The 21373-nt window shown below is 43.0% G+C and overlaps 1 protein-coding gene across 3 annotated transcripts; it reads left to right on the top strand.

Moving 5' to 3' along the window:
• The first annotated feature begins 478 nt into the window (after positions 1-478).
• On the top strand, positions 479-19669 carry emsy (EMSY transcriptional repressor, BRCA2 interacting). 3 transcript variants are annotated; one of them, XM_083987220.1, is made up of 20 exons: positions 479-683; positions 2092-2200; positions 2332-2431; positions 2542-2616; positions 3079-3254; positions 3341-3496; positions 4858-5117; positions 5802-6042; positions 6551-6769; positions 6847-6996; positions 7755-7928; positions 8019-8155; positions 8743-8916; positions 12177-12384; positions 12495-12662; positions 14212-14367; positions 14685-14815; positions 16202-16828; positions 17103-17504; positions 18669-19669. In XM_083987220.1, the coding sequence occupies exons 2-20, from the start codon at positions 2095-2097 to the stop codon at positions 18849-18851; spliced, it is 3843 nt and encodes a 1280-aa protein (XP_083843346.1). In that variant the 5' UTR covers positions 479-683; positions 2092-2094; the 3' UTR covers positions 18852-19669. The 3 variants fall into 3 exon arrangements, with proteins under 3 accessions (XP_083843346.1, XP_083843347.1, XP_083843345.1); XM_083987221.1 differs by having other exon boundaries at positions 8725-8916; positions 18681-19669; XM_083987219.1 differs by having other exon boundaries at positions 8725-8916.
• Positions 19670-21373: the final 1704 nt, after the last annotated feature.

Below are 21373 nucleotides of genomic sequence, written 5' to 3'. Positions count from 1 at the left end.
TGTGAAATATTGTTTTCTTTAGGCTACCTATAGCCCACTGTAGGAGCCTACTGTTGTTTGACTAAATTATGTATTAGGCTACTAATTTATAAGCAGTAATGTTCAGCTAAAGGTTTCAAAAAGAGGGAGCAGCGTAAAAGCACAGAGTCATATAGGCCTACATAGGCTAATTCAGTACAAATGACTACAATTGAGGTAAAGTTCAAATACAGCTCTTGCGTAAATGCACCCCACTTAATTTATATTAATGTACATTGATTTTATGTATTTAAATTACATTTATAAAGTAGGTTTACAACAACAACAACGAAGTGTCAACAAATTTAAATTAAATTTCCCAATCCCAACAAACAGTACAGAGCAGCAGCTGTTGTTGCCTCCGCGGCCTGTGGGGGGCAGCTGTTGTTGCCTCCGCGGCCTGTGGGGGGCAGCACTGAGCCTACTGCCTCCATATTTCCCGCGGAGAAGAAGAAGAGACCCGCAGCTAGTTAGCTGATAACATAAACACTGGTGCATCTTTGGGGAGCTTGGGCGATTTTAACGGTTTATCTTTTGTTTTCCGAGTCCGTGTTTGTTGCACAATAACACGAAGATGCGGTAGCTGAGCTAAGTGCGTTGTGCTCGGCCATGTTTGTGTGGATGTCGGGTTTCCTAAGGCCTTGAAGTTTCCCTGCTCACGGACGGTAAGACATTGATTTGCCCCACAGGAGCAGCTAGCTCACTAGAAGCTAACACCACCAATCGCAAAGGTTTTCAATGCGTGATAAACATAAATATGACGTTATTCCGTTGAATATCCACGCTATTAACATCTTTCGTCGCGTTCAGGGTGTATTTATGCACATACTTTGATGTTAATACACGCTTTTTTCGGGCGTTAGATGGTGGGATGGAGGACGCTCCGTTTCCCGTCGTACCAACACAATTTGACCCATAAAATGTAAAAACCTTGATGTGTCTTTGTTTCACGCTAAATATCGGAACTAGGTCGCAAACACGTATGGGTCTGTACCTGGTAGGAGCTTCTGTAATGATCGGCACATAGATTGACCTCTGTGCAGCATTTGAACTAAATAAAATGGTATTTTTCAGTGTCGCTGGCCTTCTGCTCCCGGTGTTTTGTAGTTACTGAGATGCCCAGTGGTGGGCGGTACTCTCAGTGCAAACTACGGAAAGTTAGGACTTTATTATCATATAAAATGGGCCTGAAGAAACATATTCTGCATGGCTAAGTAAGTAGTCGTGGAGCTGACATGCTCCTATACTGGTTTGTTATGTTGTTTGTATCATTAAAACTTGGACATTAAACAGTTTGTTTTGTCTGTGGAGTGAGGAAACTTGCTGTCAGCAGTTCAAGTGCCAAATCAATATTGAATGCGTTTAGGATTATAGCTCTGCAAAACCCATGCTCCTTTATTATCATGAACATGGGCTCTGACGTTTAACTTGAATTAATATGATGGACATTACTGTGCAGCTTTTAGCTCCTTAGATATTTAGATGTCAGGTAATATTAATATGATTATGTGTCTGATCGCCTCAAAGGTCATTTTGCAGCCAGACAACAACTGTCAGAGTAACTAGAGCACCACAAGTATATTAATCTGCTGCTGAACTCTTCTTCTTACACCGTTTTCAATGTTTGGGGGGTTTTTTGCAGTGAAGAGCAGAAATGTGAAAGTTGTAACTGTTTCCTTTAGCCGATTGGATAACAAACACCCTCACAGTTAAAAGACGAGGAAAAAGATAAGCTGGGTAATAATGCAATAAAAAGCTGTGACAAAGGCAAAATAACATCTGTGGAAGCTGCATGATTGATGCTAATACAGTAATTATATATGTTCATAATTATCTTGTAATTATCTTGTCAGTCAGGCTCCTCTGGTACTATAGTTAATGGCTCCAATGTGGCTCAAGAGGCTCGATACTTTTATAGCATCATGTTTTGCTGTAGTCAAGAGCTTTCGCTGGCTCTCATCCTTGATGAAGCTCTTTAACATAAACACTGGGATGGGAGAAGCAGCAAGCAGCAGTGTGGTTTATGGAAAATGTGTTCATGAATGCTTTATTATCTGCCATCTCTCCACTCAGCCCATGATTCAGCTGGAGAAACCAGTGCTGGCTGGCACCATGCCGGTGGTATGGCCGACCATCCTTGACCTGGGCAGGGATGAGTGCAAGAGAATTCTCCGTAAACTGGGTAAGAATCTTTTTTGATTGTCAGAAAGTTGTCTTGAATGTAAAACGTTGTACATAAACACATCGGATGTACTGGTCTTTCATGTGTTTCGTATGCATAATTGATGACTAGATTGTATCTGTGTCTCCCAGAGCTGGAGGCTTACGCCGGGGTTATCAGCGCCTTGCGAGCTCAAGGAGATCTGACAAAGGATAAGAAGGATCTCCTGGGAGAACTCACTAAGATCCTCGGGTATTTGTTTACCACACATTCTAAAACTTGATGGTGAATAGTAAAAAATGTTCTTTAATGTTTTGTCTTCTAATTCTGCTTTGTCCACCCATCACTCCCCATCCAATCAGAATCTCAACTGAGCGCCATCGTGCAGAAGTTCGCAGGGCTGTCAACGATGAGCGTCTCACCACCATTGCATATCAGTGAGTAAACATGCGATGTTTGAGTTTCAGTTATCATGTACTGTCACTCCAAATGTCACCGTCCATTTCACTGACAATGACCAAATGAAATGTTTCAAAAATGTCATTTTCACCATCCCAGAAACCAGGTTTATTTATTTTTGGGGGGTAACCTCCCCTTTATTAATTAGGGATAGTGGAGGCAGACAGGAAGGTCAGTGTGGTGGTAATTTTTTATCAATCTTTGCAAGTCACTGTTTATATCACTGTGTGGCTGCAAGTGCTTTTTACCTTTACAGAGTCTGTTTTACTGTTTTAAACAGTAGACAAGTAAATGGAAGGTAGAAGGGGAACAGACGTTATGAATCCTGAAAATAAGTTGAGGTATCTGATTGTAAAAGTTTGCTGCCACCCATTTTCTCACCATTCGACTGGGAGTTGTAGCTTTAAAAGCAGCGACTGAAGAACTCACCTGTTTTTCAGCATGTCCGGTCCAAACAGCTCGTCTGAATGGTCGATTGAAGGACGCCGACTTGTCCCCTTGATGCCGAGGCTGGTCCCTCAGACAGCGTTCACAGTCACCGCTAACGCTGTGGCCAGTGCCACGGCCAATCAGAACGCCTCCCTGCTGCTGCCGGCTGAAACCGGAAACAAAGAAGGTAGACCACACTCGCACTCGCTCCGCTTAAAGGGTGTTCACAAACAGATCCCACATCAAATGACACGTTTAATTTCCTCCTTGCAGTGGTTGTGTGTTACTCCTACACGAGCACCACCTGCACCTCCACCAGCGCCACGGCGACCAGCGGCACTATAGGGGCCACGGTAAAATCACCACGACCACCCAGCCCCTCGTCCAACGTGGTGGTGCTGCCCAGCGGGAGCACGGTCTATGTGAAAAGTGAGTGATGACATCAACTACGGAAGGATAGTAACGTTTCAGGAAATACTAAGACTCTCCTCAGACTATTATATAGATATATATATGTTATACATTAGATGTATTACTGCACGTTTTTTTAAATACAGTTGAGCAAGAATAGGTTTTTATCAGAAGAGACTATAGCAGCTTGTAGGAGAAATAAATAAGCTGCTCTTCCATTTGCCTCACTAATTACTGAGTTATTACCACTAACTCACATCTCACACAGAATAATGTTGCACTACACAGAAATGTTAAGCACACATGGGAAACACCACTCTAATGTGTGAATGAGTTGATCAGTCAGTAGGTGGTGCCACTACACACACACACACACATACACACACACACACACACACTGTGAACGCTGTGCATTCATCTTTGATGAAATCCTGGTCATATCTTTCAATAAAGTGAACCACACCACAGTTGTTGACACATTTAATGTTTTATTATTTCACTTTAACATCCAAAATGTGAAAGATGTGTTTATTGGAGAGGATAGTAAAAGTATATTTTGTAATATTCACTGTTTCATTCTGTGATCTCAACTTTAGTGACATTGAAACATTGATTGGATTTTTTACAAGAATGTTTTGGAATGACCAGTAATCAAAGATTTTTGCTGTGCTCAGATGTTTGTAAGATCTACTGATCTGCCAGAGGGGGGCGCTATGAGACGTGTTTACTCTTTGAGAGACATAAGAATGGCACGCTTTCAACTCTGATAATATGATGGAAACTCAGGAAGCTCAGGCACATGACTAAGGATTTGCTCAGGCTGTGATTTGAATTTCCATAACATGAAGTCACTCGGGATCTTTTGGATCAGATCTGATGATTGAGGAGCATCTGCTGCCAGTTTGTTGCTGTACACTAAACAGTGTCACTGTCACGCTAATGTAGGAGAGGAATGAGACTTGTGTGTGAACATTATTAACTAAAGATTTAATGAGAATCATCACAGCAGAACTGGTCTTAGAGTTGCATTTGTTGGATTTCTAGATTTTAAAGGCAACATTCAGTGATTTTACTCTACCATCTTTACCAATTGCTTGTGCTCCTGGTTTGATTTTCATATGTACCAATGTATCACGTGCCAATAATTCATTGATTAATTCATATCAGCAGAAAATTGATCAGTAGATTGGTACATTTTCAGCTTTACTGTAGCTTCACTGTTTTGTTTTTTTATAATCACTGTGTTTTGGACTGTTTTAGATTTTTTCACGTCCCAATTTTAATAGACCAAGTTATCAACAGAGTAAAAAATGATCATTAGTTTGCTCTCCTGGATGGAACTAGAGACATCCTGAGTGTCTACCCTCTTTTCTTCTCAGGTGTAAGTTGTTCTGACGAAGATGAGAAGCCTCGCAAGCGAAGGCGGACCAACTCTTCCAGCTCGTCGCCAGTGATGCTGAAGGAGGTTACCAAGGTGTCGCCGCCGGTGTCCAAAAACATCACGGTGCCGGTGAGCGGCAGCCCCAAGATGAGCAACATAATGCAAAGCATCGCCAACTCCCTGCCGCCCCACCTGTCGCCGGTCAAGATCACCTTCACCAAGCCCACCATCCAGACCACCAACACCACCACTCAGAAGGTGAGCGACACCTCTTCACACACTCTGAGGTTTCTTGAACACACGTCTACAGGAACTTAAAGACCCCCTAAACCAAAAATGCCCCTTTTTAAATTATTAACATGTCAATTTAGTGTGTGGGCTCTGCTACAAGGCATTTCAGGAGCAAAATTGCTAATCCACGCCACAACTGAGCATTTTAGACTTGAAAATGCAGTTTCAAAACCAGAGTCTGAAAACACTGGATTCAAGTTTTCAAATTGGGGTCAGTTTTCATGCGTCACGAAACTAGCAACCAATCCCGTTGATTTTGTTTGCGTCTCATTTGTTGTTCACTGTGGTGTGATCTACTTACATAGCTAGATGTTCAAACATGTTATCAGTAGTTGCCGTGGCCCAGAGGTTTAGTCGCCGCCTTGGATGCGGTAGACCAGGGTTCGGACCTCAGTGCCAACCTCGTGTTTTGACTTCACTCCTCCATTTCCCCTGCCCCGTTAATGCGCACCACCGTTACTTAGCAACACGGTGGCGGTGGGCGGGTGAGAGTCATTACACATTTGCATACTCATGAATATTCATATAATCTGGATTTTTCAATGAGGGAGAAATAGTAGACCTGTTTTTAGCCTATTTGGGAGCTTTCTTAAACAACTTTTAAAATGCCTCTCTAGGGGGACTTTAACTGAGAGTCTTATATCTGACCAGGTGATCATCGTGACCACGTCTCCGAGCTCCAACTTTGTGCCCAACATCCTGTCCAAGTCTCACTCCCACAACAACGCAGCCATGTCCAAGCTCTGCTCCACCTCCATGCTGACCGCACCCACCCAGAAGCAGACGGTGGTGTTTCCCGCCAGCTCCAGCCCCGTCACCAACCCCAACACCGTCGCCGTCACCACAGTGGTCTCCTCTTCGCCTTCAGTGGTCATGTCAACAGTCGCACCAAGTACGTTCCACCTCTGTAGATAACCGCCACAGTGACGGTCTTTTGCTCTTTTACAGCCCATTAGTGCAGCAGACGGACTGTGTCAGTTTGAGCAGTAGGGTTGTCACAAGAATCGATACTTCGGCACCAAGTCGAGGCAGTGACACAAGAAATACGTCGGTACCTGCTTTTTTCCACTACTGCTGCTAGCTCTTTAAATTCTGTGCAGTTTGAGAAGCTGTTGAATCACAGTGAAGCTTAAATACAAGAAAGTTTGATGTGAAACCGTTTTAAAAAATAAATAAATTAAGTAGGCCGAGTGAATTTAGAAGCACGTGGGTTCTGTTTTTTTAGTCGTGGTATCGAATAAGTATGGAGAATCGTAGAAATTCACTGGTACTGGTTTCGACTACTGAAATTCTGGTATCGTGACCTATTGAGCAGTAAAAGAAAAGGACGGCTTGAACCAGAACCAGCAGCTTCTCCTACCGTCTCACATGGTCTGTACATCTCACCACATCTGTTCCAGGTGCTGCTTCAGCTGCAGTGAAGGTGGCTTCAGCCAGACTTCCTTCACCCAAGACGCTGGTGGGGTCGCCCACTCAAATCCTAGCCCAGTTCCCCAAACAGCAGTCGCCCAAACAGCTGCAGCAGAGCTCACCATTAGGGGCCTCCGGGGTCAGTCAGGTCCAGGCCTCCACCGCTTCACCTGGAACCAAGCCCACCATCCAGATCAAACAGGAGTCCGGTGAGGATTCGTACCTGGTGTTTGGCTCTTCTTCCATCTCTTCCTCTGTTTTTTTTAATCCTCCGTTTTCTCCGTAGGAGTGAAGATCATCACTCAGCAGGTTCAGCCCAGCAAAATCCTGCCCAAGCCTTCGTCCGTGGCTCTGTCCAGCAGCAGCTCCTCTCCCATCATGGTGGTCAGTAGCAACGGAGCCATCATGACCACCAAACTGGTCACTCAGCCCACAGGTGGGTGATCAGAAGACCTTTACACACTGTAAAATCAAATCCAGTGAATTGGTGCCACATCGTGCGTAACATCTTGAAAATATATCACTGCTGCTGTCACTGTGTGATGTTCTGATTTGATCCTTTACCGTTTCCTTCACAATGACATTACAATGAGTTCTTTTAAGGTACTTGTAGTTAATAAGTATTAAATAGCATAAAATGGACACACATTTGGGATGCAAATATTGCCAGCAGTTACTAATATTACAATTTTCAGATTTTATTCATGAAATGTACTTTATGATTAGAAAATACAATACTATACTTTGATAAAGAATAAACTACTATTGTTTCAAATGTCTTAGTTGTTATCAGTGAGATGTTTTCCCTCTACACTTCTCAATAGTTTCACCTTGATATCTTGCTTCAGAAGTGAAACGTTGCAGTATCTAACAAAGAAAGTTTTAGAGAAGATTTGTTAAAAAAAAACAAAAAAAAAAACAATAATACTTTTTTTTTTTACTTCTCCTCATGACTCCTCAGATTTATCTTATGACCTTTTGGAGGTTTTGACCACTAGATTGAGAAGCACCTGACTTAAGTACCCAATATATAAAAAATAAACCATAATAACAAACATACAACATAATAGAAAAGTACAGAAAATAGAAAATACACCAGTGTCAACACAGAACGGGTATAGTGTGCAATTTTTACTGATTCACAATACCTTGGCCTAACTATTAAATCGTAACACTACTAACTTGTGTGTGCAGCTACTCAGACCACCTACACAAGACCCACTGTCAGTCCCAACATCGGTGCCAGAATAACGGCGTCTAGCGGCGGCACCACCTACGTGAAGACGACCAGCGGCAGCATCATCACTGTTGTGCCCAAGTCGCTGGCCTCTCTGGGCGGGAAAATCATCAGCAGCAACATCGTGTCTGGTGAGTCACCTACGCTCCTGTAGCATCCAGACTAAAGGAGCGGTGCTCTGTTTTACTGTCTGACGAATTGTTGCCGTCCCTCCTCCACAGGCACGACCACAAAGATCACGACCATCCCCATGACGTCCAAACCAAACGTCATCGTGGTGCAGAAAACGACAGGAAAGGGAGCGACTATCCAGGGGCTGCCGGGCAAGAACGTGGTCACCACGCTTTTAAATGCCGGGGTCAGTCAATTACCGAAATCTGATATTTGATTCTCTGATCATGAGTAGAAACATAAGACTGGAGCCTTTTTGCACTGTTAAAAAAACCTTTTTATTAGAATATTTTTTAGAGAAGATGTAGCCGCAACCTTTTTGATTAGTTGGTATGGCTTTACATTCATTGGATATTACACTGAAAAATGCCGTCATGGAAACTTTGGGTGGGCATTTTTATCAGTTTGAGAAAATAATCAGATGAATTTATAGTGATGTCATAAGCTTTTATCTAGAGACAAATGGGATGTGTCACAGACAGTTGCTGCTGTCTGTCTGTTGCTTCATTTCTCTGTGTGGATGTTGGACATTGTCTACAACCACTTGGTGACGCAAAGTTAGAAACTTAAACCCTACACATACCCTGGCTGGCTCGTTCTCGTTAACACTTTGTAATATTGAAATTCCTCAAATCACTGTTTTAATGTTTTTAATACTTAATATGCTGTGTTTATGTTATAAAGGCATAGGTCTGCAAATCAAACCGCTTTTTTCACTCAATGACCATCTCTGTGTGTTGTATTTAACTCTGTCAGTGTATCGCTGTGCCTCAGGGTGAGAAGAGCCTACAGGCTGTTCAGGGAACCAAACCAGCGATTATTACTGCTTCCAGGCCCATTACCAAGATGATCGTCACTCAGCCCAAAGGCATGGGCTCTGGATCCCAGGCCACCGCCACCAAGATCATACCCACCAAGATTGTGTACGGCCAGCAGGGCAAGACACAGGTAAGGACCTGCTCCCAAATAACTGATCAATCCTTTCTCTGATGTTACTTGTATTTGTTCCATTATATTTTACTGTTATTCCAACAATCTGCAGCTCTGACATGATCCACATTTAAATAAATTGTGCTGACCAATAAATCGTATTTTGACGAACATGTGCAATAACAAAAATACAGTAGACTGAAATGTGATGAATTGGGAAATAGAGTTGTATTTACATACAGTATTCAGTCACACAACTTTTTAACTTCACATTTTGGTGTCTAAGATCATCAACTTTTTACTGGAGCTAGCAAAAACTACTAAACAAACAAACCAAAAAACAAGTTTGGTGTGAACAAGTTCTATGATATCATTGAGTATTTTTTGAAAGGCAGTGCTAACAATTTTCAGATATATTTAGCAACATTTAGCAATATTTTCTTTTTCAAAAAGCACCTAGCAACAAATCTAGAGACTTCTTGGACAGTCCTAAGGAATTTTTCATAGCAGAGTCACCTGTGCTGACCTGTACAGTTGTAATGAGATGGGGCTTTCCCTCAGGTATCCCTTCTTTATACCGACCACAGGGCGGCTGACAGACATGAATAAGCCTTTAACTCTGTCTCTCTCTTTCTCTAAAAAATCATTTTATACACAGTATATGAACACGGCACAGTCTTTCCCTTTCACTTGTGTTTATATCTGGGGAATAATCAGTGTCCAACATTAGAAAGTGAAAACATTTAAATGACAACAGCTTTATTGTGAGTTAAAAGGTCACACAGTCCAGACATAGTTATTTTGACCTGGCCTTGTTTCAAGTAGCACAGTGTTGTGTAGGAGACTTTTTGCCAACTTGATATGTCAGTGTTGTGGTTCCAGCCTGTTGCTCTGCTTCCTCTATGATCAATTAATACAGGTTTAATATCGTGTGGCAGAAACTGACAGGACAGGCAGGAGTCAGTCTGTCTGCTTCCATATACAGATTCAGTTCTCTCCCTGAATGAGGGAAGTAAAGGGAGGAAGAGTGTGTTTAAGGTCACTGTAGGTATTTTAAGCCTATAGAAACAGGGGATTTTTCTCTTTTGTTTACAACCTTGTATCTAATTAGAAGCTCTCTTCTCTGGAAAGTATCTCAAGCAGGCGTCACCAGGTTAATGACTGAATGCACAACTCAGAAGACAGAACTGGTCTACTTCTGAAGAACACTAAAATGAACAATTTGTTCTCATTTTCAGAGAAATTCCTCTTTTTTTTTCACTGACTTCACAGCCCACACACACTAGTCGCAACGCAGGGTTTTGACACATCTTGGTTTTGGTCACTTTATGTCAGACAACCTGTCATATGAATGTCCACTTGGTGTTTGTCACTAGTCACATGACATAGGCCTGTGGTTAACCAGGAGCCGATGATCATATTTACAACTCAGCCCACATGGTTTTAGTAAAAATTTCCGACATGGAACCACACTGGTCAGTGTTGCGATGTGTAGATGTCTTGTGATAAATAAACAAATATTGGAATGTTCTTACTACACACACATTATATGAGGCAGCGCCTTCATTTCAATCCTTACTCTTGAAATGCACAAGTCAAAATAAGGTGAAGACATAGGTGTTTTTAGCTGGATGTGTTCATTCCCTCTATTAAAAAAAGAGGAAAAGTTTGAACTGAATCATAAAATTCAAAATATAATAATGAGACAGATAAAAACAGATGAAAAGTAAATGTAAGAAAGTAGAAAAATATACAGTATATCCTGATTGATTATATGGTACTGTTGCCGAATAATGCCATATAAGTAAATGCTTCAGTTTACAGCAGATCGAGAATGGGCTTTTCACTGGAAAGTCATCACATAGGAAATTTTCTCCAAAAATCTTGTGCAACTGGTCTGACTGATGTTTCTGTCTGTTCTTTCTTTGTGTTATGTGATCTCTTTGGCGTGATGGACCTGTATAATGAAAGCAGACACCACTGTGCGTGTGATTTTGGTTCCTGGGGATTTTAAAGTCTGTTTTTGAAAAGGATTAGTTCTGTAAAAAAAAAAAAAAAGACTAAACCAAATGAATTGACAATATTTATTTTTCACTTTAACTTGAAAAGATACAAAGGTGTCTGAATATATTCCCAGAGGGTAAATCCCATTGCTCTTGTTTCCAGATGTTTTTTTTGCCGCCTCATAGACTTGAAGTAGAGAGGACAAAAAAAAGCAGCAGCATCATTTGTTCCCTTTGTGAAGGTCACAATGTCATGTTTTTGCTGCCTCCTTCATGTCATCGTTTCAGTATCAGTCTCACCTGAGTTGAATCTGAATTCAGTTTTAGTAATTGAAGAGGAAACTGATACCAGACAGAGATTTGTCTTTTACATTGTAAACACGTATAGTAAAATCTGTAGTTAACACCCACAGCTATGATTGACAGTTTCAGTGAAACCACAGTGTTGATCAGTCAGGGCTGTGACATGGTGTTTTTGGGCACAATTTAGACACAGAAGTCATCAAACACTTTCCAGTGACAAAACTGTCCCCAAAACATTGTTCCCACTTTCCGTTTTTGACATGCAGCGTTTTGACTTGTTTACACGTATGACCTACTTACTCGATGTGCAAAACTGAGTCACACCACTAAGCAGATGAAAATATGACTCAGTTGTCTTATTTATGAACAAGAAACCATGTGAAGACGACTGGGTTCTTAATTAATGTCACTATGCAGACTCATGTAAATTTAATTTATGGGCAAGCTCATTGGTTTCCTCAGCTACATCTGTAGTTGTCAGGGTGTACACAGAGAGATTTTGGAGCAGTTCAGCTGATTTTGGAGAGAAAAAAAATTGATAGATTAAAAAGAATAGATGAACAGTAGGCTATTACTGATTTAATACCTATTTCAAGTGTAGGTCGCCGTTGCTGGATTACACTGGTACTGGACCAGTAGCCTTTGTGTTGAGGCATCTGGTGGTGGACCATCACAGCTAGGAATCTATTGAATGCATTAATGCACAATGACCCTGGTGTTGCAAGGCTACAGTGGACCAGTACTTGGATGTTAATGATGCTTTGCTGTGGGAATGTAAGATTTGGATGTTGTCTTGGGGGTGGGAGGTGCAGTTCACGCTTTGTAGATGAACTGCAAACTGTCTGGGTTCAATGTAGAGATGATATTGTCCTCACATTGGTTGCTCCAAGAGAGAAAGATAGTCTTTGGTCTGTTCATTCAGCTTGTTGTTCTGCTGCTTCACAGGAAACTGTCCGTTTCTCCTCACTCCAGGTTCTCATCAAGCCTAAGCCGGTTTTCCAGACGATGGTGAGCGAGCAGACCAGGCAGCTGGTCACTGAGACGCTGCAGCAGGTGAGCCGCTCCGTGGACATGGGTCAGCCTCAGCCCTCGGGCTCGGACGGGTCCACGAAGGACGAGGTGGCCAGCTTCACGGAGACCAGCAGCTTGGCCGGCGAGGGCTCCCACGGCAGCGCTCAAGGTATATATGGCTCTTCTCCTTATCCAGGTGCACTGACCTAATGTGAAAAAATCCCTTTGAAGTTCCACGCGATTGTTAATCCATCCCACTCGGTTTCCATCGTTCCTCAGAGCCGCAGCCTGTAGTGCATGTGGTGTCCTCCAGGGAGCAGGATTGGACTGAGCAGGAAGTGGCGGTGGAGTCCAGCCCCACTATTATCTACCAGGAGGTGTCGGGAGGGGAATCCCAGTCGGCCACTTCAACCATCAAAGCCCTGCTGGAGCTGCAGCAGACAACAGGTGAGCTTTTATGTCATTGAAACGGCTGCAGACAAAGGGGGCGGAGGGCGGGACAGGGAATTATCACCTGTACATAGAGTGACTACAGCAGCGTGGCAAGGTCAAGCTAAATATTTCTGGTATCAGATCTGTCTAAAAGACTAAGACGTTCATATTTTCCTACCACAGCTTTTAATTTCCAGCTCTTTTACTTTGGTAGTTTCATCGAAAAGGGTTTAAACTTTTACTGAACACCTGCCATCAAATAAATATGAAAGCCCTCTGCCAACCCACAGTAACCACGATGTTCGCCTGAGGCTCTGCTCTCACAGAACAAACCTGTGGAACGAGTTGTTGAGTGGAATTTTTTTTTTTTGATGGATTCACCCATAATAAAATCCCAGTTGAGCTGATTGTGATTCAGTGCATGAAACCTATGTCGTACCTCAGCCGCAGAGAGATATTTTATTAGTGCCAGATGTTCCTAATTTAGTCTTCTCGTGTATCGTGTAGAGTGTGATTCACATATGTTAGTGAGAAGCTTCCCCTGTCGTCTGATCTGAAACTTCCTCCCTGTGTACGTGCTGTCATGCTAGATTCAGGGTAATGTACATAATTTCCAGGAGAACATCAATAGAGTTGTGTCAAGTTTAAGTTCTATTTTCCACTTTAATGTTCTTGTTTTCAGGTCTGTGTGCAGCCTGATCTCAGTAACGTCAAGACTTTTTGTCTTTATATTTGGCAGAATACACATCATGGTGGTAAAAGGTCACTGTGCACTCACAAAAACACATGTTTGGCCATAACCAAAGAATTCATGTCAATAATGATAAAATACTCTTCTACCTTTTTTAGAGCTGTACAGTTTTTTTGTTGTTGTTTTTTTAAACCCATTGTATTGCAATTATATGGACAGATACTGCAATATTAGATTTAAGTGTGAATGATAATTTTGCTTTTCAGTTCAACTTAGAAAAATAGATGATGTGATGTCTGTTGGGTCTTGCACCAAACATGCGTGTCCCTTTTACATATTGAGTACATGATTTGTTGTATCTCTAGCAACGCAACATATAATACCATTGCACAACAATGTTGTGGCATATTTAACGTTTAACAAAAAGTCCTCTCTTACATCCTTTCATGTTTTGTCACGTGTGTTTTATGAGGGAAAACAAAGTTTCAGACACAAATTCACACAAAAGAACAGGAGGAAGAATGCACTCCCAATGAACCCTCCCTCCCCCCTGCTGAGTGCACTGTGTGTGATGGTGAAGGTTGCACTGGAAAATAAAAAACAAGAGATGTAAATTGGACTTAAATGTGAAACATGCACTGTGGATTTATTAGTTTATCTTGTTCTCATCAACACTCGGTGTCCTTGTGTATCCTTGAAACCAAGGTTTCTTTAAGTTTCTGTCCATGTTTGCTCTCCAGCTCTCTTCTGCTGCACTTCCTCGTAGCATTTCTTTGCACTTTGCTACCGGCTGCAGGTGGACCACCGGTGGGATAGCCATTAACAACTGAACTGGTACATGATGCTGAGTTTGAGTCTTGTCTCTCCCTGTAGTGAAGGAGAAGGGCGAGTCCAAACCGAGGCAGCACACTATCGACCTGAGCCAGCTGGCCGTGCCCATCCAGCTGGCCCAGGAGAAGAAGCCCAGCCCCGAGTCCCCCAGACCCTCCACCTCCGAGGCTGAGCCCAGCACCGAGTACATCGCTGCAGGTACGCCTCCGCTTGTCCACCGTGCTGCATGACGTGCTGCATGAGACATGACACGGCAGCTTTTTGTACTTCCTTCATTTGGTTGCCAGCTCTCAATTTCAGTGGAAGTAACTTGAATTCACACTAAAACCGCAAATTGGGCATGATGAAACACACTTCCCTTTTTGATCTTTCGACGGAAGAAATGGTGTGGTAGAGTGTCTGTGTGTGTGTGTGTGTGTGTGTGTGTGTGTGTGTGTGTGTGTGTGTGTGTTTGTTCAGCTTTCCCTTTATTTGATATGATAGTATGACGGCATGCCTGTGGTTCCCCCTGCCAGGTAAAGTCAGCAGAGTGGGCGTGTCCTCGGAGGGCGATGATGTGGTCATGTCCTCGAGTCAGCAGCTGGGGAAGCCCTACAAGCCGGCGGCCGTCTCGTCTGCAGCTGCAGCTTCACACGTCAGCCACACAGTGAGGACACGTTAGTCTCCTGTACACAGAAAGTACAGTGACCAACCTGCTCTTTGAGTGACAGCACTGGGACAGACACATTAGCCGATACAGTAGAGAGCTGCACACAGTCCAAACAGAGTCTACACTGTCACATACACTGACTCTATAATTCCACTCTGACACCCCTGTTGTTATCTATTAATCCTCTCCAAACATCGGTCTTGATATCTTGAACTACAACTTCGACTCTCGCTAAAAGCATTTGGTGATAGGAACTGTTTCTTCATCTGAAAGTAGAATAGTTTCAATGAAACCTCGTCACAGCAATGTTGCTGTTGTTTTTTATGAGGGCACAGTGAGAGGAAGGTTTATTCCAGGTGGGGGAGTTCGGTTGAAATGACCAGGGGGGGAAAAAAGTAACATTACCGTTGCTTAATTATTACTATATAATAATATTGTGCAAGTATGTGAACCTGTCCAGTTTTTTTTTTTTTTACCATACCACCAGAGGCATCTTGTCTGATCACCATGACCATATGTAACATAAACATATCTCAGGCCATGTGCTCATGTAGTCGGGTATCCGAAAAATCACAGATCTTTTAATGCGTTTTTGCCTTTTCATCCCCACGAAAACTCCGTTTTGGTTTACTGAAAACTCCGGTCTTAAAGGACACTTTGGAAAACTCCAGTTTCATGTGTGCGTGTTTACAGGGGAAAACAGAGTTTTAGGTTCCCTAACGTCAACGCATGCGACAGTAAATGCGTTGATGCCACGTGTTTACCTTTGATTATTGTGAGATCTTGCATATAGATACTATAGAGACTGTGTATTTATCCGGGTTCATGTAAATGAAGGTCTTTATGAAAATGATCTGGTGTGTGTGATGTCCTATTGGGAACGGAGGGGGAAAAATATACCCACATACCCAGCTACGTGTGTACATGGCGTCAGCAGCACCTGAAATTCTTCAGAGCTGCTTTTAATCTCTGGTGATGCTTCACTTATTCTCCATTACGAACATGTTATGGAGATTCTTTTGTCCTTAACGTCTTCTGTCGGTTCAAGATGATGATGATGTAAATCGACTTTGAGTATCATAAAAAGAGCTGAATAAATAAAATGTGTATATACAGTATATAAATGTAATTAGTACTAGATCTAAGTGATGGACACGTTGCATGAGTAGCAGTCAATTACTGTTTTATAGTTAGACGAAAGAAACGTGTTCTTTAACTTTTTCGTGATAAACAATTGACTCATTGGACAAACTGGTGTCATGAGTCATGAATATTTGTTATGTGTTTCATCTTAATGAAACACTGGACCCCTTTAGCTCAGCGTGGATGAGTCAGTGTGGCCGTCCTATTGACGACAGCCCTCACTGGGCCTCTCTGTTTCAGGCCTCCGACAGCCACGGTAAAACTGACACGGCGCCAGAGGTCGGCGAGTTGGAGGGCGACACCTTGGACCCTCAGACGGGCTTGTTCTACCGCTCCACCCAACCAGCTGCAGACACCGTGAAGCAAACTCCCCACTCCGCAGGCGCACACCCGCCACCTCTGAGCAAGGCCGAGGCGGACCAGACCCGCCACAGCTCCACCTCCAGCTCCACCTCCACCCCAGCACCGTCGGCACCGCTACCGCCGCCGCCGCCGCCGCCACAGCTGCAGAGTAAACCTCAGATCAGCCAGCCTTCCTCCTCCTCCTCCTCCTCCCCCACCATCGCCGCCTTCCCCTCCACTCCACCTCTGACTAAGAAACTCCCCAAGCTACAGGGGCAGATTCAGCCCAAGCCCCAGACCTTAACCCAGAGCCCCAAAGACAGACCCCTGACCGCACCAGCTCAGGCCGGGGCAAAGCTCACGGCCGTGGCGGGCACACCGACCAAACACCTGGTGACGCCGCAGCTCCCAAAGCTCCAGCAAGCACCCACGTCCCACCACCGGCCCCTGCACACGCCCATGTCCCACCCTCCTCCACTGCAGGCGCACCACCCTGTCAGCACTGAAAAGACCACACCCAACCAGGTGAGTGGCTCCACACCGACACTGGACAGAAACAACGTTTGATGATAAATAGAAAAAACTAGAACATGGAATTATAACAAAATTGACTTACTGAAATGTTATCATTATAATTATTATTAATATTATTATTAGTTTATTTTTTGGTTTGTTTGGTTTTGTCCATGTTGTCTTATTGTTTAAAAAGTTAAAAGAAAGAAAAGAAAATCTAAATAAATAAATAAAAACTGAAGACCAATTTAAATTCTCTACGTTTCTGAAATCTTCACCTCAACAGCCAATCATCACACAGAGCGCCACCGTCACCAAGATCACCTTCGGCAGCTCCCACCATTCGTCGCCGGTCTTCAGCAGCGGCGAGGCCACCGCCAAGCTGATCCCCGAATCCAGCTCGGGGCCGTCAGGAGAGAAGCCCTCGGTGTCAGACATCCTGAAGATCTCCATGATGGAGGCGGAGATCGATCCGAGCACGGAGCCCATGGTGGTGGATTCCTCCAGCGACTGCGGCCCCCTGGGTAAAGCCCTGGAGGTCCAGGCCGTGTCGGGCACGCTGGACTCGGGCCAGTTCATCAGCAGCTCCGGAGCCCCCATGCACCACTCGCACGCCAAGTCCCAGCAGTTCGGCTGCATGCAGGGCCTCACCGCGCAGAGGAGCAAGGAAGACCTGGAGGTTATTGAGGTAAGATGTTTATTACAGAGGTATTAAGCTCATAAATCACAGAGGTCCAGGTGCAGACTGATATGGAGATTTGTCAGTACGACTTTTGACCTCTTTGTTTAAACAATATAAAATGTATAAATCATCACTGTGAACCTTGGATGCTATGCGATGCTATGGTATCTTACAGAGACTGCACTGATAACAGAAAAGGCAGAAGACTGATCCTTTCGTGTGATTGATTTTCATATCATACAAAGTGCAACAACAAAGTTGAAAAAGTCTGGTTCCAGTGGTCGATCAATTCCCGCGTCAAAACATCCAACTTTATAGTAGAAATTAAACACGTTTGCAGTCTTAAACAAAAACCGTTTTGGTGTCTACAGCTACATTTCTCCTTTATAACAACTGTATCTAGATGAAATTTCATGTAACTCACCTCTGTTAAATTATTAAGGAAGTTCTGCATAACAGTGAGTGTGGCCTCTTTGAGTGACAGGTGGGTGAGCGAGCGTAAGTCTCGGCTCCACACGTGCCCCTCCTCTTGGGCCAATTTTTGATTAGCCTGGAAGAAAGGGGCGGAGTCAGTTACTAGCAAAGCCTCTCCAGAAACCTGTAGGTGACGTCACAGAGGCTACATCTATCTTTATTTACAGTCTGTGGTCAGGAGCTCTAGTTAATCTGACTTAAATTGGACTTTGACTATGTAAACATGTTGGGTCGACTGAAATCGCACTAAATCAAAATTCTCAAAGTCGGACTAACTCAGCCAGATAATGCAGTTTGGAGTTGAGTTACTCCTGCGAGGAAACACAGTTCATGCTCAAGGAGGAATACCATATTTTAAAATACATTGCTGGAAGGAAAAACAGAATTGTAACTTGTTCCTGAAATAGGTCAGAAAGAGGTCTATTACTAACAAGCTGAAAGACGGCACATGGCTTCCTATCTCAGTGGAGACACAGGCCGCGCCAAAAAATAAATCAGTTCCCTTCCTGTGCTTGTAAACCAGGACATGGACAGTCGTCCAAGCGCATGGCCTGGTCAAGCTGCAACTGTAGCTCAACTTAATTGCGCACGTAGAGGTAATGTGTCGTCACTGTCCCGATAAAGTGCTCGCTGAGTGGACATGAGTATTAATGGAGGTGAAGTGACAGAGACCCTGGTATGACTAACCACCTGCAGGTGATCCCTCAGTACTCCATCCTGCCGGACTCGAGCCAGTCCAACGTGGTGGTGGAGCCCAGCGGCTTCCTGGAGATCACCAACTACACCAGCCAGCAGCTGGAGGAGGACAGCCCCATGGAGCAGGAGGTGGACAGCAGCAACGACGAGGCGGCGGCGGCCAGCCCCCCCGACCAGCCGTAGTCGCCCCGCCCACACCACAGACACTGAGTGACGGGAGCAGAACAAGCAGACAGTGATTTGTTGGAGGCCTCAGGCCCCACGGACAAAGACTTACTGGTTGCTTTTTTTAATCCCAGGAGCAAGAATGTTTTCAGTTTTGTAAAATATTAGTTTCTTGATAATAAACCTAGTGTTTTTTTCTTCCCCACAACTAATGCACATGTGGTTTTTATTGCCAGCGAGGAGAGCTGGATGTAAAATATGGGGGTGAGGTGAAAGGATTAGTTTTAGTCCATTCCCAGACAGTTGGACAGCAGCCTCTCCAAACATCTTTAATTGTTCCAGTCTGTTTACATTGCGACTTGCAGGACTTTGCGAGACATTTACACATTTATGAAATTAGATAATTTGGATGTTTTGGTGCTGTGCCTTGTGCAGCTCTGCTTCATTTCAAAAACACACGGTTTTTACAGGCCTGCAATCATGTTGAAGGTCGTCCAGAGTATTTCAAGAACACGTTTCCCAGTCACACGTTTTTGTTTGTTTTTTGTACAAAGTGACTCTCCTGTTGGTAATGAACATCTTCTGATGACTGGAAGAATTTATCATCAGATGAACTGTTTTTTTGTTTTGCTCTTGAGCAACTTCATAACAGTGAAAACTCAGATGCTTGTGGGATTTACGTTTTCAGCGGAGAGAGAACAAAGCTTGAGCAGACGGAGCTGCTGCTGCGTGGAACGTAAAGCAGAACCACAAGAGTCCTGGTGAAAGATCGACGGAGTCCAACATATGTGTTACTGCTCATTGTAAGTGTAATGTAAAAAAAGAAACACAATGAATTAAGAAACTTGCCATTTTTGTAAGATATATTCTGGAGTTGAAAAAGTTGCTGTGAGTTGCATTAACTTTTGCATAGTGTGTTTTAAACTATGCATTTCTTTTATACCTTTTCAAACTAGACGACTAGTTGAGAGAAATCATTTAATCTGCACAATAAATCTGAGGCTGAGTAGAACATGTGCATTCATGTAGTTTCATTGGTTTAGAAATTCTATTGCGGTGTACTTTTTGTACTCAGATTCACCTGAAACTTTCAGGATGTTATTGTAGTTTGTTTTGTTTTTGTTACAAGGGCACACATGAACAGTTTATTGTTGCACAGCCATAAAGTTGAGAGACTCACAAGAGAGTGGCTTTTGATTCAGATTCAGATGACTTTATTTATCCCAGAGGAGAGTTCAGTTCTACTGCCCAGAACATGTACAGGTCAAAATACATGTCAGACAATAAGTAGAGTAAGAAATTAATAAATATAATCCATAATAAGTTATATATAAAAAAGAACATCTTTTGAAAACATTCAGAGCTGAATCTTTTCAGTTTTCTGCTCCACACACTTAAGCACTGTTCAAGGGCAGCGAAATTCTCAAATTTAACTTTTTTATAAATTCAGTTTGCCAAATAGAAAAATACAAACGCAAGCAGAGCATTGACCATCCACCCAACCCACTACCCATTCACGTCAGTCATGGTGGTTACCAGACTTGGAGGGGACATTACAAATATTATGGAATCATGTTCTTGGTTGGTTTCCACTTCCACCACAAAAGTCAAAAATGCCTGCCAGAATATATAAAATCCATAGTAGACCTTTTGAAGTGGGAATCTTATCTGAGACACTGCATAATGTCTTCAACATCCAGTGTTTTTTGTAATATTTCCAATATTTCTCCTTTCTAGTAAATTGAGTTACTTTGTCTTTCATGGCTGTGTTGGTGGTGCCGTTCCTCCCACGGAGAATAAATCCTTGAACATAGGTTACAGATACATACACTCAGTTTTAAACAGCTGGGCTCTGGCTCATCTATGTGACTTAAATCATTGTTGGAGAACAACAGCTCAGAGGAATAAAAACATATCAGACTTAAAAAAACATGAAGTCATTGCTGGACATTGACTCTTTACACAAAAATAAACATATCAAAGGAACCAGATTTGTCCATTAAATACTAGAACAATATCTTAAATCATCAGTAATCCATAATTATAGTGTACCTAATTTACATTTCATACAGATTTGCTTCAGTGGATTAGTATTTGCGCTGCCTTAGTCACAGTGTGTGACGTTGTGTGTAGCATTTTCACAGGACTCTCGTCCTGCCGTCGCTAGGATCAAACCTTCTATTGTCCACTTAAAAAAAAGAGTGAAATGACTGCACATCTCTCGCACTACAACATATTGAGGTTTTCCAAACACATATATCAGGGTTTATGAGTGTTCAGAGCCATTTTTTGGCCATGTACAACGATTATATATTTACTTACACTTGGCCTGACACCGGCACAGGCAGCCCCCCAAAAAAACGTGTCTGGAATTTATGGCGGCTCCTACTGGCAAGCATAAAACCATATTTATTGCGTTATAATGAGAATCTGAGCCAGATTTGATGTTTATAGGACACTGTGCTGAGGTGTTTGAGGTTTTCTCTTGGCTCTGCACACTTGTAAACTCTTTAATGCTCGTTCTCTGGTAGAGTCCAGCT

This window comes from Trachurus trachurus, assembly GCF_905171665.1.
Source record: "Trachurus trachurus genome assembly, chromosome: 14".
NCBI classification, from domain to species: Eukaryota; Metazoa; Chordata; class Actinopteri; order Carangiformes; family Carangidae; genus Trachurus; species Trachurus trachurus.
The sequence above is the reverse complement of the archived record's forward strand: the minus strand, read 5'-3'. Positions and strand labels throughout refer to the sequence as shown.

Coding starts and splice junctions, on each gene's coding strand:
- emsy (XM_083987219.1), top strand. CDS start 2,095: ATGATTCAGCTGGAGAAACCAGTGCTGGCTGGCACCATGCCGGTGGTA. Junction 8,917..12,176: donor GCCAGCAGGGCAAGACACAG/GTAAGGACCTGC, acceptor TCCTCACTCCAG/GTTCTCATCAAGCCTAAGCC. Junction 17,505..18,668: donor AAGACCTGGAGGTTATTGAG/GTAAGATGTTTA, acceptor AACCACCTGCAG/GTGATCCCTCAGTACTCCAT.